Genomic DNA, 17500 nt, shown 5'->3' with positions numbered 1-17500 from the left:
AAGACTCTTTACTTAACAAACTCTTTACTTATAATCACATTACGACTTCACTTCACTCACTTTTCAATGCCACTTACAAATTCTCTAACTTTACGAATCTTTAAATTATATCTGTCTGTCTGTCTGTCTGTCTAACACTGTATGTATGTATTCTTAAAGGTATACATGGATTTGACGTACATACACATCTATACGTACATGAGGCATACGTACATGAGGTTTACGTACATAGGAGGGTATTCTTGTTTACGTACATACATACATACACAGAGACATGTGAAGAGATATTTAAATTAATTTCCTAATAAGATATTTAAATTAATTCCCTACTGACACACACACACACACACACACACACACACACACTCAGACAAGTACCATACACGATATGTATTTAACACAGCTATACAGGGTGTGTCATGAAGTGTGTGGCAGTGAAGCAGGGGAGATGGTAACACTGCTCGACTGACGCTCTCATTGGCTGGTCTACTACTACTACTACTACTACTACTACTACTACCACTACTACTATTACTACTGCCAATGACATGCTTTCAGTCACTCACTAACTCGCTCACTCGCTGATTGGTCAAACTCGCTCACTCGCTGATTGGTCGACACTCCCTCCCGTCTTGTCTTGAAGGGTGAGGCAAAACACTATTCACACCAATATCTATACACTATTCACGCCAAAACCTTTAAATACCACATGATCTAAGTGAAAACAACTCGCTACCTTACACTTAATAGAAAATAGTGTTAGTTTGCCTCACACTTCAACACAAGACGGGAGTGAGTGTGGACCAACAAATGAAGGAGAGAGAGCGTCAGTCCAGCAGTGTTACCATGTCCCCGTGTCCTCCCCTGCCTCAGTCGCCACACTTTATGACTCACCCTGTATGTAAGTGTTTAATATGAAAATAGCGTGGGAATATTAGTTAAAAATGCTTTCCTTTTTATTATCTTTTGTTATGCATCTATTTTATCACTGGAAAAAGAGGAGGAGGAGGAGGAGGAGGAGGGAAAGAGGAGGAAAGATGTTTTGGAGAAGGAAGGAAAGAGAAGGAAGGAAAGAAGGATGAAAGGATGAAAGGAAGATGGTTTTCATTCCTTCTTTACTTTCTCTTTTATTCTTTATCACACACCCCCTCCTCCAGTTTTCTTCACTTTTATCTCTTCTTGTCCTCTTCCTCTTCTTCTAACTCCTACTCATCATCTTCCTTTCCTCCTCCTCCTCCTCCTCCTCCCTCTTCTTCCCTCCCCCCACACACACACACACAAGCATTTTCTCTCAATCCCATCATTTATTTTTCTTTTATTTAACTATCTTCTATCATAATCCCAGAATTGTTATCGTGAAATTGGCCGCTCTTTGTTATCTAAATATGTGTTCTCGTTATCAAAATTGTATTGTTTATTTAATGGTTGTTGTTGTTGTTGTTGTTGTTATCATTTATGGTTCTCTATCATCATCATCATCATTATTAGTATTATTATTAATTCTAGAGGACTTTTTTTTACTATCATTATCTATCTAGCTTCACCATCACCTTCATTATCACAGTTCTTCCTATCATTATCGAAAGTTTCCATCTTCATCGTTATTTTCACTATCATCATCAAAATTCCTATCTTCACTATCATCATCATCGTCAGCAGCAGCAATTTCATCTCCCTCATTATCAAAACTGCCATCTTCATCATTAAAATTTGTCTTCACCAATTTTGTCATCATCATTGCGTCCTACTGTCACCACCACCACCACCACCACCAGCACCACCACCACCAGCATCATCATCATCATCATCAATAATGTGTCTCCGTCATCATCAATCATCACAACATCAATTTTCACCACCATCATCATCATCATCATCACTATTTTTTATCTCCATCATTATCAAAAATTACCGTCACCATCATCAACCTCACTATCATCATCATCATCACTATTCTCATTATTACATTACGAAAGAAACTCGCATCATCATTTTCTCTCACTATCATCATCCAAATCATCATCACTATCACCTTCACCTTCAAATCACCATCACCATCTTCACTATCATTATAACAAACATACCATCTTCATCTTGACATCATTATACTTCTACTATCACTATCAGTCTCCATCACTATCATTATAAAAAGTTTGTATCTATCATCACTATTAGCATCGTCATTATCACCATCATTATAACTCAGTCAATAATCATCACAGTATCATCATCTCTCTCTCTCTCTCTCTCTCTCTCTCTCTCTCTCTTTCTCTTCTTCATCATCACTATCAACACACAAGCTTTCACAATCATATTAGCACCTTTCAAAACACGATCTTCTCTACTAAAGATGGATTTAGACACGCACAAATTAAAGTAAAATAATAATAAATAAAAAAAAAAGAAAGAAAAGAGGAATAGTAGGTGTATGATGAAGGAGAGGAGGAAGAGAAAAGAATTATTACGAAGATGAAAGAGGAAGAGGGAGACTGACAGAGCTGGGTAGGGAATGGCGGGCTGCGTGAGGGGTGTCTATAATGAAACGCGTGGTAATCTTTATAACCACGCTGTAGGTGGAGCCAGGGTGGACTGTGGGTGGAGGGAGGGTGAATCTAAAAGGCCTTGGGTGAATACTGGTGTGGGAAACTAACTACTGTGATGGTGATGTGTGTCTACGTGAACATTTAAGTGGGTGGTAGATAATGCAATGGGTCAAGTCGAATAAGCGGCTCAAATGGATCTGATTGGCTAGCAGGATTTTTGAACTGGCCAATGGGAGGACAGATTGCACGTTGCTATGGTAACCGATGGAGATTTGGTGAAAGAAACACACACACACACACACACACACTGGTACCAAACACCCACCTACAGTTTAGACTAGTGTTAAATATAGCAATAGAAAACGGAGAGCAGGGCCTTAGTGAGCGAATTAAGGAGGGACTTGCATATTTCGGCCCGTGTGTTGGTATTGCAAAATAATACGAAATACGAAAAATAACATTGACTATTTTATATACAAGTTTTGCTATTATTTCTATTTATTTATCTATTTATTTTGTAGGATTTGTGTATCTATTTACTTTTTTCGTTATTTTCCTTATTACAACCATTTAATTTGTTTTTTTTTTATTTTATTTTCTTTCTTTTGTTTTTTTTTTCTAGTTTTCTCGTTTCCTTTCACTTTTTTTTTCTTTTTCTCTAAGCATATTTTTTCCTTTACTTATCTTTATTTTGTATTTATTTTCTTCTCTATTTTTTATTTATTATATTTATTTTTATTCCCTTTATCTATTTTCCTTCGCTATATTTTTTTTTCTTGCAAATCTTCATATATTCTCATTCTGTATATTCCAATTTCGCTTTTCTTATTTTTCCTTTTGTTTCCTATTTATTGTGTTTCTTTCTTGTTCGTTTTCTCATTTTTGCATTATATATATTCTCTTCTTTTTTTCTCTCGAACTTAATCTCTTATTTTCTTTTATTAATTTTTTCCTTCTTTTTTTTATTTATTTCATTCTTTCTTCTACTTTTCTTTCCACTGTATTTATTTTTTTTATTTTTATTTTTTATTACCACTAATACAACCACAACAGCAAACTTAAGCAATATTCTTTTTTTTTTTTTTATTTCTACGCAATACACTTTTAAAATCTTCAGGCAGTACGCTTTTCAAAATTCTGGGCAGTACACCTTTATAAAAATTTCAGACGGATATTTCTTTTTTATTTATTTTTTTCCTTATAGTTACTTTTTTCAAACTTTTGGTCTATGCAGTTTTTTTTTATCATTATTATTTTATTTGTGAGGCTACTTTTTTTCCTTTTCTTTTATTTATTTCTTTTTTTTTAAGGCTTTTCGGATACACGTTCTTCCTGATAACTGGGCAGTACACCTTTTCAAAATTTAAAACAATACACTTTTTCCATCTATTTGGGCAGTACACTTTTGAAAATTTGTTCATATTTAGCTTTACTTTCGATAAATAACACACACACACACATACTGGCTGCTAAGTTGATATGTTTGTTATCAATGAAAACCTGAATATGAAAATTTCCTAAGTTATATTATGTTAGGTCAAATCTGGTTAGGTTAGGTTAGGTTATGTTAAGTTTGGTTAGGTTAGGTTAGTTAAGGTCAGGTCGTTACGCCAGACGAGATTAGATAGTTTTGGTCACGTTAGGTTAGTTGTTAGGTTAGGTTAGTTAAGGTCAGGTCAAGTTACGCCAGACGAGATTAGATAGGGTTTTGGTCACGTTAGGTTAGGTTAGGTTATATAGGTTACAGTATAAGTGAGCAATACACCAAAGGTTCACAGCAGCACAGCCGGCACGCCCCCCTGGCAGGCTGCTTCCCATCACTGTCCTCTTAGAGCCTAACACAAAAATACTCGCGTCGTATACTACAGTGAAAAAATACATAGAGAGAAATGTTTATGTGCAAAGCCACCCAGGAATACAAAATATGCCTCGCTGTGTGGACGTCTCCAGATACTCGTAAAAAAATGGTTCATTCTTAATGTATACGGAGATGCTCATCGGAGGGATACGAAAATAGACGTAAATTTGTAGACGTAAGATAACTTGCACGTTGAATATTGTAGAAAAAAAAAAATTATATACAGGAGAAAAATAATAATATTTAGAAATACATAAAAATGGTAATAAAAATAATAATAATAATAATAATAATAATAATAATAATAATAATAATAATAACAACAGACTTCCTTTCTGAATAAATTTAGGAGAGAAATATTGATAATACTTAAAAATACATAGAAAATTGAAAAGACACACAGAAAACAATAATAATGATAACAACATCAATAATAATAATAATAATAATAATAATAACAATAATACTAACAATAATAACTATGTTTCCTTTCTAAATACAATAAAGAAATGAACAACACAAAATACATAATAAAAAAACAGAATTAGTACACAAAATAAGAGAAAAGAATTAAATTTCGAACAGGAAAAAAAGAAAAAAAAATTACTTTAAAAAATACTTGCATATATAACTTTAGAAATATTTAGAAAGAAAAAGAAAGGAAAATATAAACACAGATTATATATATATATATATATATATATATATATATATATATATATATATATATATATATATATATATATATATATATATATATATATATATATATATATATAGACAGACACACACACACACACACACACACACACAGTTTCCCTTCCAAAAATACAAAATAAAAATAGGAAATTATACGAAAATACGAATTAATGCAAAAAAATCCAGACATATTGATAATATGTCAAGAATAGACAGAAAAATATTAATAGAAATAGGAAAATATACGAAAATACGAATTAATACAAAAATCTAGAGGTAAAATATTGATAATACGTCAAGAATAGATATAAAAATATCAAGAAAGGAAAAGATATCTAAAGTTCAGTTTCCCTTCCACAATAAAAAAAAAATATATAGAGAAAAATATACGAAAATACGAATTAATACAAAAAATCCATACATGAAAAAAGAAAGGTTACGAAAATATTATACAAAGATAAATTTTCACTCCAAATACAAAGGGAAAATGTAGAAAACTGAAAATTTCCCGTGTAAAATTAATGTTATAATCAGAAAGGATTAAGGAAAAGATATTTTAGAGATCTGTGTCTCCTTTCTGAATGTTGGATATTAAGAAAGTAGAAAATGAAAAGATTGAAAAGTATGAAATTATATGAAAAGATGAAAAATACATCAATTGAAAGAAAAAAAAAACGTCAAAAATCAATATGCAAAAAATAAAACTGAAATAAAAAGAAGAAAATTAAAAAAAATACGTCTTTTTTTTAACTACAAGAAAAGAAAGTGAAAAAATAAAGCTTAAAATTTATGGGGAAAACAGGAAAAATGAAAAAAAAAATATATACATAAAAAAGAAAACAAGAAAATTAAAATCATATACACATAATGAAAAAGAAAAGTTAAAAATAAAATAAAATAATAAAAAAATGAGTTAAAAGATGAAAACTAAAAAAAAAAAAATACAATATAAAATTCACACACACACACACACACACACACACACACACACACACACACACACACAGCTGCCTATACTAAAACAATAAAAATAACTCTAATAATAATTACAAAACCTATTACTATCATTAACCTTCTACTGTATTTCTACATTTTTTTTTTTTTATTATGTCGAATTTGTATAATTCAACATGCCTTTCCTTTCTTTTATTTTCTTATTTACCTCTTTATTTTACTTTCTTTATTCACTTTCTTTGTTTATTTATTTTATTTCTATTTTTGTTTTCTTCTGTGTATATGTATGATATATTTCTATTAATTTTCTGTATACATTCCTTCTTTATTTATGTATAGATTTATTTTCCTTTTCTTTGTATACATTATTTTTTTTTATCATGTATACAAGATTTATTTATCCCTTTTCTCTCTAAGTATACAAGATTTATTGACTTTCTTTATGTATACAAGATTAAATTTTCTTTTCCCTTTTTTTCATGTATACAATTTTTTTCCTTTATGTATGCAAGATGTTTTTTTTTTTTTTTCCTGTTTCTCCACGTCTACACAAAATAAATGCCCGGTTTCTTAATGCATACACAAGATAATTTTCTCCTTTATGTATAAGTGACAAAAGTTTCCTCTCTTTTCGTGTATATTGAAGATATATTTATTTTTCTAACGCACACCTCATATCTTTCCTAACTTAACCTAACTTACCCAAACCTAAACTTAACCTCATCTAACCTAACTTACCCTAACCTAACTTAAGCAAACCTAACTTACCCTGACCTCACCTAACTTAACAAAACCTATCCTAACCTCACCCAACCTAACAAAACCTAATTTAATGTAACCTAACATAACCAAACCTAACCTAATGTAACCTAACCTAACCAAACCTAACCTAATGTAACCTAACCTAACCTAATCTAACAAAACCTAACTTAATCTAACCTAATGTAACCTAACCTAACCTAACCAAATCTAACCTAACCTAACCTAACCAAACCTAACCAAACCTAACCTAACCAAATCTAACCTAACCGAACCTAACCTAACCAAACCTAACCAAACCTAACCTAATCTAACCAAACCTAACTTAACCTAACCAAACCTAACCTAACCAAAGCTAATCTAACCGAACCTAACCGAACCTAACTAAATCTAACCTAACCAAACCTAACCTAACTTAACCTAACCTAACCTAACCTGACCCAGCCTCTTCCCACCAACACAGAGTCTTTCACAGCCATACACAGCATCACAGCCCTTCCAATCAATGAAAATACAGAAATATACTAACACAATATTATAATATTGCTTAATATAACATTAGCCGTTAGCTGAACAAAATATTTCTCTCTATCTATCTGTCTATCTGTTTATCTGTCTATCTATTTATTTATCTATCTGTCTATCTCTCTGTCTCCTGTTACTTCCTTCCTATAAATCGCAGTCAATTTAATAAAACTGATAAAAAGATGAAAAATAATAAGAAATAAATAAGAGGTTTAAAAAAAGGAAGATTTGGAAATATTGTTGGGAAAATGTTTGAAATAATGTTGGAAAATAAGCAAATAAAAAAGGAATTAATAGAAAAGTGGGATATTGTATAAAAAAAATAAATAAATAAATAAAAATGAAATAATTAGAAAAAAGGATTGGAAAAATGTTGGGAAAAAAAATGTTGAAATGAAGATCTGGAAAATTTTTGAAAATATGAATAGGAAAAAAAAAATTTTAGCAAAAAAAAAAGAAAGAATTGATGAAAGAAAAACTAAAAATTACAAAAAAAAAAAAATAAATAATGAAATGAATAAATAAGGGAAAAAAAGACAAAAAAGAAAACTCATAAATAAAAAAAGACTTTAATAAAAAATAAAAAAAAGACATAATTGATAACAGGAGAGACAGACAAACAGACACACACACAGAAAGAATGAAAACAAGTAAACAGAACAAAGAAAAAACAAGAAATAGAAAATAAAATAAAATAAACAAAAATACAAGATAAAAAAAGACAAACAAAATAAACTTCTAACCTGACCTGACCTGACCTGACCTGACCTATCTTCACTATCTATGTGCGTATAACTATTTTGCGTACATGCTAATCCTTTGGGAGTGCGTACATGTGTGTGTGCGTGTGTGTGTGTGTGTGTGTTTAGAAATTGATAAAAAATATTTGTTTTTATCATTGCATCTCTCTCTCTCTCTCTCTCTCTCTCTCTCTCTCTCTCTCTCTCTCTCTCTCTCTCTAATTACAAACTATTGACCAGATCTTGGACGAGCATTAGTAGTAGTAGTAGTAGTAGTAGTAGTAGTAGTAGTAGTAGTAGAAAAGATAAAGAAATATTTTGATGGTAACAGTAGTAGTAGTAGTAGTAGTAGTAGTAGTAGTAGTAGTAGTAGTAGTAGTAGTAGTAAGTAATCTCATAAGTACATTAACTACCTATTTACTAACCTAGTCACCTAACGACCTAAACAATAACTATTTTTTTTGGGTTGCAGCTCTCTCTCTCTCTCTCTCTCTGAAAAAATAACAATACAAAAGTAACTAAATAAATAATAATAATAAAATAAATTGATAGAGAGCTAATAAGGAGGAGGAGGAGGAGGAGGAGGAGGAGGAGGAGGAGGAGGAGGAGGAGGAGGAGGAGGAGGAGAAGTGTGTGTGTGTGTGTGTGTGTGTGTGTGTGTGTGTGTGTGTGTGTGTGTGTGTGTGTGTGTGTGTGTGTGTGTGTGTGTGTGTGTGTGTGTGTGTGTGTGTCTAGTTCCTCCTCCTTTTTTTTCTTGCTTTCCTTTACTCCTTCATTTGTTCTTCATTTATTCCTATTTCTTTCATTCCTCTCTGTTTCATTTATCATTCTTATTTTTCGTCTTTCTCTATTTATGTTTTTATCTTTTTTCTTTGACTCAATTTTCTTTTAATTATTGGTATACTGAGAGAGAGAGAGAGAGAGAGAGAGAGAGAGAGAGAGAGAGAGAGAGAGAGAGAGAGAGAGAGAGAGAGAGAGAGAGAGAGAGAGAGAGAGAGAGAGAGAGAGAGAGAGAGAGCAAAAACACAAACTTTACAAGAAAAAGAAACACACACACACACACACACACCAACGCACACAATAGATATAAAAAACACCACTAGAACCAAACAGACGTACACACACACACACACACACACACACACACATGTATACACACACACACACACACACACACACAGACAACCTTGTGCTGGCCGCCAGAGTCAGATCAGTGTGAAGACGGCGTAAACTTTACTATAGGGGTGATGACTTGTGGCGTGGCCCTTGGGGGGGACAGTGGGGGAGCGAAGGGGGCGTCTGGGGGGGAGTGGGGGTGTGTGGTCTCCCAGGGGGGCCGCGGGGGGCAGTGCTGGCCAGGGAGCAGCGGGGACATGATGGGGATGACCAGGTCATCCATGTTGGGCAGCACAAACACCTTCTCAAACACCACCTTCAGCTGCCGCTGGATGAACTCCACCAGGATGGGCAGGCTGAGGGCGCGGTCGCCCAGCCGCGGCCGAGCCACCATGGTGAGCTCCGGGGCGCCGCGGAAGCCGTACCACAGGCGGTCTGTGGGCTGCGGGGGCACGTTGAGCGCCAGGGTGCCAGACAGGTGGCGCACCTCGACGCTCAGCTCAATCCTGGTGTTGCTGACGCCCTGCAGGGCGCGCTGCAGCAGCCGCCACTCTGCCGCGTGCTGGAAGTACCGGGAGGCCGCCACGGTGTCCACCAGCCGCAGTAAGCGCCGCGACGTGGGGCCGCTGCCCCCCGTCGGCAGGCCAGCCTCGGCCAGTGTGCCTTCCTCCTCCTCCTCCTCTTCGCTGGATGACTCCACGCTGTCGTCCGTGTCCGTGTCAAAGTGCAGGTTCCTCAGCAGTCTGTCCGAGGAGGGGGAGCGCGTGTACACCCTGGGGTGGGCGGGCTCCCCGGGGCTGGGCGGCAGGGACTGGGCCAGGCTGGTGTGCTGCGCCTGGTCCAGCTCGCCAGATCGCTTCAGCTTCATGAGGTCCAGCTTGGTCTCCAGGCTGAGGGTGAAGTTGCCGGAGTACTCCACACTCAGGTCCACCCACAGCCCCCGGGAGTCCAGGTGTGGGGTGCCGGCGGCCAGCAGGTGGGGCGTGGCCGACCCCATGCTGACCCCACACACCACCAGGTCGCCAACAAAATACGGAACATGTAGCTTGCTGAGTTTGCGCTGCACCCTCTCTTGCACCTGTGTGTGGGGGAGACACGGAGAGCGAGAGGGAGAGGGAGAGGAGGAGAGGAGGAGATAAGATTAGAGATGAAAGAGTAATGAAAGAAAACAGAAGCAAACAAACCAGATGCCCCCAACACACACACACACACACACACACACACACACACATACCTTATTGGCCCAAAACGGATTTCTCAGGAAGTCATAGAATATCCGGCCAGCAAGTGCATTGATCCACGCCACGCTGGCCGGGTCCTGGGGCGGGGCGGGGCCGGGGGTGGTGGAGGGGGGTGCTGAGGCAGGGGCAGACGAGGGGGGCTGGTAGAGGAGGCGGGCCATGTAGCGTTCAAACGACAGTTCCGGTGGGGTGTTGCTTCCACTGCTCTCCTAGAAAAGGGAATATGGGAATTGGTGGGAATGGCATTTTTTTTAAAGGAGGGGTATGTGGGAATGGGAATACAGGAGTAGGAATGGGAATACAGGAGTGGGAACTGGAATACAGGTATGTGAACTGGAATACAGGAATAGCAATGAGTGGAAATGGGAATATATGAGTGGGAATAGGTGTGAGAATGCGAAAACAGGAATGGGAACACAGGAATGGGAATGTGGGAATGGGAACACGTGGGAATGGGGGATATGAGAATGAGAACACCTATCCGGGAATACGAGTAGGAATAGATGAAGAAATATGAGTGAGAATGAATTGGAATGGGGATGACGGCAGGAATGGTGAATGAACCTTGCCCAAGCACAGCGGTGACGTACACAAGGGCAGCCAACGAGGCGTAACAAGCCGAGCCGTGCCGTCACACTCTGGGGCGTCAAGGTGGTGACACGCTGGGCACCCTCAGGTAAGTCAGCTGATGTGGAGTTCCTTGAAGGCACAGCTGGCGGGGTCTCCAGTGACACATTTGTTTACATGACGTCACAGATACACAGCGCGATGCATTGTGGGGAGTTACTGCCGAGTTTTCCATATCTCAGCCTTGCCCAAACCTATCCAACCTACACTAACCTGACCTGACCCGCCCTACCTGGCCCTCCTTCAGTGGGGTGTCAGACAGTCCCTCCAGCAGGATAGTGTCACCCAGGTCCTGCAGGGGCTTGTGGCTGGGGGAGGACCGTTGGGGGCGGCTTGGGGGAAGCACCGAGGCAGCCACTAACCTCCGGAACCTTGGGAGAGGGGGAAGTTAGATTAGGTTAGGTTAGGTTAGGTTAGGTTAGGTTAGGTTAGGTTAGGTTGGTTGGGTTAGGTTAGGTTAGGTTAGGTTAGGTTAGGTTAGGTTAAGTTGGGTTAGGTTAGGTTAGGTTAGGTTAGGTTAAGTTAGGTTAGGTTAGGTTAGGTTAGGTTAGGTCACATTTGTATTAGAGTGAATGGGGTTTAAAGTTATGGGCTTTGTGGACCTCTCTCTCTCTCTCTCTCTCTCTCTCTCTCTCTCTCTCTCTCTCTCTCTCTCTCTCTCTCTCTAAATTACCAATCAATTTTCTCTGTTTTTTTCTCTCTTTCTGTTACCCATGAATCAAGAAAACACACTTCATCTCTCTCTCTCTCTCTCACACACACACACACACACACACACACACACACACACACACACACACACACACACACACACACACACAAGCTTAACACAATGAACATAAACTAACAAACCTTTGACAAATTCTTTCCTAACATACAACACCTTACCTGCCCCCTTGCTCCTCCTCTCCCTCTCTCCCTCTCTCCCTCTCACACTCACCAGTCGTCCTTCTCGCGGTCACACCTGGCAAACAGCACCACCATTTTCTCTTGACACATGTCCCTGGTCACCTCCTCAAACGATGCCATGTCCAGTGAAGATGACATAAGCTCATCTTCACCTGACGATCTATTATTCTCAAGGCTCCAGTTCCCCTCGCCACTCTCCGAGCTTCCCTGCCGCCCCCCCAGGTCGAATGGAGGTGTTGGGGGTGGCCCTGTGTGGGTGGAGGTGTGTTAGGTTAGGTTTTTTGTTTTTTTTTTATTTATTGTTGTTGTTGTTTTGGGGTTGTGTGTGTGTGTGTGTGTGTGTTGTGTGTGTGTGTGTGTGTGTGTGTGTGTGTGTCTTTTGTTAGGATGTAGGAAGAAACAGACAGACAAACAGACACACAGACAAAAATAATAATGAAAAAAAAAAAATTACAACAATAACAACAACAACAACAACAACCACCACCACCATCACCACTCCTCTTCCTACCACACCCCACCCCCCACACCTACCAGGGCTGGCGAAATGCATGGGGCTGCCGTGAGCTGAGCCGGCAGGGGTGGAAGTGATGGAGACCGGGGAGGGGGAGCTCTCCTTGGAACAGCCGGCCAGCTGGATGCAGATTGGGTACTTGCGACTCCACAGCCTACAGAGAAATGAGAGTTAGTAGTAGTAGTAGTAGTAGTAGTAGTAGTAGTAGTAGTAGTAGTAGTAGTAGTAGTAGTAGTAATTTGCTCCTGTTTGTATGTATATCCAGTTTATTTCACTATTTCTTTATTTAATTAACTAAGAAAATGTACAAATAGTTTTATCATTACTATTTTATTACCACGCTCTCTCTCTCTCTCTCTCTCAGCCTCTCTTGACAATGCTACACCATGATGCCTCTCTACACACACACTAATGGTTCCTGCCTCCCCTCCATCAGTGGGTGCTGCAGTGTATCCCCTCCAGGTCCCTTGTCGCTGGCTGAAGGTCGCCGGCCACCACCTCTGAACTGTTTGTCATCAAGGAGGGCATCACCAACAGCCACGCCTCCCCTTGCTCCACAACTCTATATGGGTTCCCTCACAGCCCTCCACCTCATCCACCACCAATCCCTCTGCCTCTAAATCCACCACCTGCTCCACTAACTGTCCACCTTCAGTGTGTCCCCTCCCACGTCGACGCTGTGGCAACACCGTGGCTGACAGAGCAGCAACGAGGCCCACTGCTCTCCCACACACCAGACTGACCTCGCCAACCTATAGAAGGACTGCAACTCACACTGGGAGAGACACCTGACACCTGCTGCCCACGCCACCACCTCCACCACGCTGCTCTCCTCCACTCACTGCCACCACAACACATCCACACCCCATCACTAGCAGACCTGGTGCCCCCCAACACCCCAGCCTGGCCCAGCACACTCAGGCACCATGATCTTCCTCCACCAGCTGCCAGCACCTTCAGGGCACTACAGACTGTGGCACCCAACTTCCCAACAACAACAACAACAACAATGGCCCCTCACTCCCTCCTCCCCAGCCTCTGTCACCCCTCTCTCACTCCCCCAGCATCTCAGTCACCCCTCTCTCACTCCCCCAGCATCTCAGTCACCCCTCACTCCCTCCCCCAGCATCTCAGTCACCCCTCTCATCACAATATCTAAAGAACTAACTTCCTGACACACACATACACTAGCAATATCAACAACAATAATAATAATAATAATAATAGCAGTAATAGCAGTAGTAACACCAGCATTAGGGCACTGACCATCGGCGTGGCAGGTTCTTGGGCAGCAGCATGACCTGGCTGCCGGCGAGGTCGTACTCCAAGTGATGAGTAAATGTTTGATTCCTTATCTCCTCCTTCAGTCGGGCGTGTTTAGGGACCTTGCCTGCGGTGGTGGTGGTGGTGGTGGTGGTGGTGAGACAGAGAGAAAGAGGGAGAGGTTAGATGTGTTATGGTAGTAATTGGGATAGTAGTAGTAGTAATAGTAGTAGTAGTTAACCCTGCCCTCCCCCCCCAACACACACACACACACACACACTGCCAAACACATACTTAAATTCACAAAAAAAAAACTTTGGTGTGTGTGCGTCAGTTTATTGGTTAGTCAAGCTGAGCACAAGTTTGGCAAAATAAATGACCTGGCAACACTGCGCAGCCCAGACCAGCGTTAAGTAAGTCTTGGGGTGTGACTGGCTGTGCGGTGGCTTATCTGTGACCAACTGTTATGACCTCCATGGAACAAAAAAGGAACCTCCATTTATTCCCGACAACATTAATTTTCGCAGTTCTCCAGTCCTGCCATTCTCTCTCTCTCTCAGTTATTCCCTTGCACCAACATCCACTCATCCACACACACTCCACTTAACCACTCCTCACTCAGCCACATCCACCACACACACTACAGTAACTCGTCAAGCACCACATTTCAGCCGCAGCAAGCTATCCCTCACCTGTCTTAGCCCATCCAGCCCTAACCTAACCCAGACCATGAATATGACAGCTAACCTTTACTCTGCTGTCTGTTAAGCCACTCAGCACCTCTCCACTCCCCTACTCAGGCCAATACACTCCCTTCTACACTCTTCTGAGGCCAGCCAACACCCTGCCAGGCCTTCTACATCCCCTCAGTACCTCCCTAGATCAATACACTCCCTTCTACACCCTTCTGAGGCCAGCCAACACCCTGCCAGGCCTTCCACACCCCTCAGAAAATCAGCAGACCTCTTTAGCACTTCTCACCCTCTCGTCAGATCCATCCATACAACTCAGTCTCTCTCCCAGCCCCTCCCAGCCTCTCTCAGCCCCTCCCCAGCCCACTCACCCCTGGGAAAGTCCATCTTGAGCCTAGACCCTTGCAGTCTGACCAGCACAGAGTGGGTGTGGGAAACATGGTAGGTGTCTGGACTGTACTCTCCCTCCAGCTTGTTCATCCACCCCTGGGAAAGTGGATGAGTGGGAAATTAGGTTAGTTTTTTGTTTTTCTGTGAGGTAATGAAATAAATTGGTAACTATATAAGATATGTACACACACACACACACACACACACACACACACACACACACACACACACACACACACACACACATCTCTCTCTCTCTCTGTGTCTCTCCTTCCCACACACACACACACACACACACACACCTTGTATAGCTGCTTGTCCTCATAAGTCGGCAGTTTCAGCACCACAGGGCCATCATCAACAAACGCACCACCGCCATCACCACCCGAGGGCAGGAGGAAGTGGAGGATACAGTGCATGACCAGCGCAGACACCATCACCCCCACCAGGAGCCCCCCCAGGAAGGCCGGCAGGGGGAGTATAAACGCCACGACAAACAGAGCCGTCAGAAATTTATAGAAGAATGACATTGTGAAGGGAACCTGACTTGCAACCTCTAGAACTTGAGACTTGAGAGTGACTGTGGTGTCGACCTTGATCGGTTCTGCTGTGGGGGTCTCCATGAGGGGCGTGGGGGAGCTTGGGGTCCCTGCGGCGTCCTGTAGGAATGCTGTGGTTGCCTCGATGGCCTCCTCCGCGCGGTCCACCTCCCCTTCGTCAATCTCAAGCAGCATCTCCTCTCCCATTCCCTCGTCGCGGCCAAGGAGTGACGTGAACACCGACGACTTCCCCTTCACGTCCTTGCCCTTCGAGTCCTTCCCCTTCGCCCCGTCCTTCGACCGCCGCTGCCGCAGTTCGGACAGTTTGGGCCTGATGCTCCCCAGTTCAGACTTAATCTTGCTGGTGTGTTCTGTAATGTCCTGCACCAGGGTCGTTTTGGTCTTGGGAGGTGACCCTGACAGCGCCCCCGGGACCAGATCTTCGTTCTTGCCGGTCAGGGGTGCGGGGCAGGTCGGCGAGCGGTCAGGCCCCCCACTTGACCCTCCCCCATCGCTCTCCGTTGACCCTTCGCTGGCACACAACCGTTCCTTCTCCTTTCCTTCCTTGTCCTTCCGAATCTCGTTGATCTTGTCTTCGAATGTTTTAGTAATCCGCGACAACAGCCCTCCACCCCCTCCACCTCCTCCACCACCCCCTCCGTCACCCACCCGCGGGGCCTGGGAGGGGGGGAGGCCATCCACACCCCCACTGGAGCTGTCTAAAGACGAGGAACGCTTGCCAAGGCTACGTCCGAGGGCTTCCTTCACCGGGGATGCCTCTCGCAGTGACTCGGCCCTCCCCATGTTTGCTGTGGAGCCCGCACCTGCGTCCAGGCTGCAGGAGGTGTCGGTGAAGCTGTCCTCTTCTTCTGTAGGGGTGAGAGAGAGTGTGAGAGGGGTGACAGTGAAAAGGGTGGCCATTTTAAGTGTGTAAGGCAGATTGGTTGCGTTCTTGGGGTCTAAGGGGTGAGAAGAGGGGTGTCTGGGGGGTGTTGAAGGGTGAGGCTGACAGGGGGTGTACGTGAAGGAAAGAAAGAGAGAGAGAGAGAGGATGGGTTAGGTTAAGTTTGGGGTGAGTTGTGTTTGGTTAGGTTGGGGTTTGGTTAGGTTACGTTAGGTTAGGCTAGGTTAGGGGTGTTTGGGGTGGTTTGAGGTGCATAAGGGTGGGAGGAAGGGGAGAGAGAGAGAGAGAGAGAGAGAGAGAGAGAGAGAGAGAGAGAGAGAGAGAGAGAGAGAGAGAGAGAGAGAGAGAGAGAGAGAGAATGGGCAGTGTATGTAAAAATCTAAGAAAGTTTAAATACAACAACAACAACAACAACAACAACAACAACAACAACAACAACAACAGCAACAACAACAACAGCAACAAAAAAAAAAAAAAAGATAAACCCAAATTTGTGACTTGCAAACAAAAATGTCCAACAAAAGTTTACAATTCTGACTTCTCTCCTTACTTGTGACATGGTGAGGCTCCTCCAGGACTGCGGCAAGGAGGGAACAGTGTTAGTAGTAGTAGTAGTAGTAGTAGTAGTAGTAGTAGTAGTAGTAGTAGTAGTAGTAGTAGTAGTAGTAGAAGTAGTAGTGGTAATAGTAGTAGTGGTAGTTTATCTCTATATCAGGCTAGCAATCACACACACACACACACACACACACACACACACACACACACACACACACACACACACACACACACACTGCCCCTTCACAATAAGGCTGTTTCCTACCCTACACCTTCTCCAGTCCTCAGACCACAACAAGGCCCTACAGCACACACTGGTTCACCTCTGCCCCTTCACAGGAAAGGTGCGACACAGCCAACCAAACTTCTTGTCCTATCCACTCCTACGCTGATGATACCACCCTGCACTTTTCCACGTCCTTTCACAGACGTCCAATCCTTCAGGAGGTAAACAGTTCAAGCAGGGAAGCCACAGAATGCTTGACTTCTGATCTCTATAAAATTTCTGATTGGGGCAGAGCAAACTTGGTATTGTTCAATGCCTCAAAAACTCAATTCCTCCATCTATCAACTGGACACAACCTTCCAGACAACTATCCCCTCTTCTTCAATGACACTCAACTGTCCCCCTCTTCTACACTGAACATCCTCGGTCTGTCCTTTACTTACAAT

The 17500-nt window shown here is 41.7% G+C and overlaps 1 protein-coding gene across 4 annotated transcripts in view; it reads right to left on the bottom strand.

Annotated features, from left to right (window-relative positions):
* Positions 1-8707: 8707 nt before the first annotated feature.
* Positions 8708-17500, bottom strand: part of LOC135095983 (testis-expressed protein 2-like) — a 16442-nt gene continuing 7649 nt past the window's right edge. For 2 of the 4 annotated variants that reach the window (XM_063997143.1, XM_063997140.1), the window contains 9 exons: positions 16824-16850; positions 15133-16238; positions 14812-14926; positions 13752-13875; positions 12506-12639; positions 12003-12219; positions 11295-11433; positions 10429-10644; positions 8708-10272 (listed from right to left, as the gene is read on the bottom strand). In XM_063997143.1, the coding sequence (XP_063853213.1) occupies positions 9289-10272; positions 10429-10644; positions 11295-11433; positions 12003-12219; positions 12506-12639; positions 13752-13875; positions 14812-14926; positions 15133-16238; positions 16824-16850 (3062 nt within the window). In that variant the 3' untranslated portion in view covers positions 8708-9288. The remainder of the gene's footprint in view (positions 10273-10428; positions 10645-11294; positions 11434-12002; positions 12220-12505; positions 12640-13751; positions 13876-14811; positions 14927-15132; positions 16239-16823; positions 16851-17500) is intronic. The other 2 variants (XM_063997142.1, XM_063997144.1) reach the window with 1 other exon arrangement.

This window comes from Scylla paramamosain, unplaced genomic scaffold (genome assembly GCF_035594125.1).
Source record: "Scylla paramamosain isolate STU-SP2022 unplaced genomic scaffold, ASM3559412v1 Contig2, whole genome shotgun sequence".
Classification (NCBI taxonomy): domain Eukaryota; kingdom Metazoa; phylum Arthropoda; class Malacostraca; order Decapoda; family Portunidae; genus Scylla; species Scylla paramamosain.
Note: the sequence above shows the minus strand (reverse complement) of the source record. Positions and strands in the feature narration are given on the sequence as shown.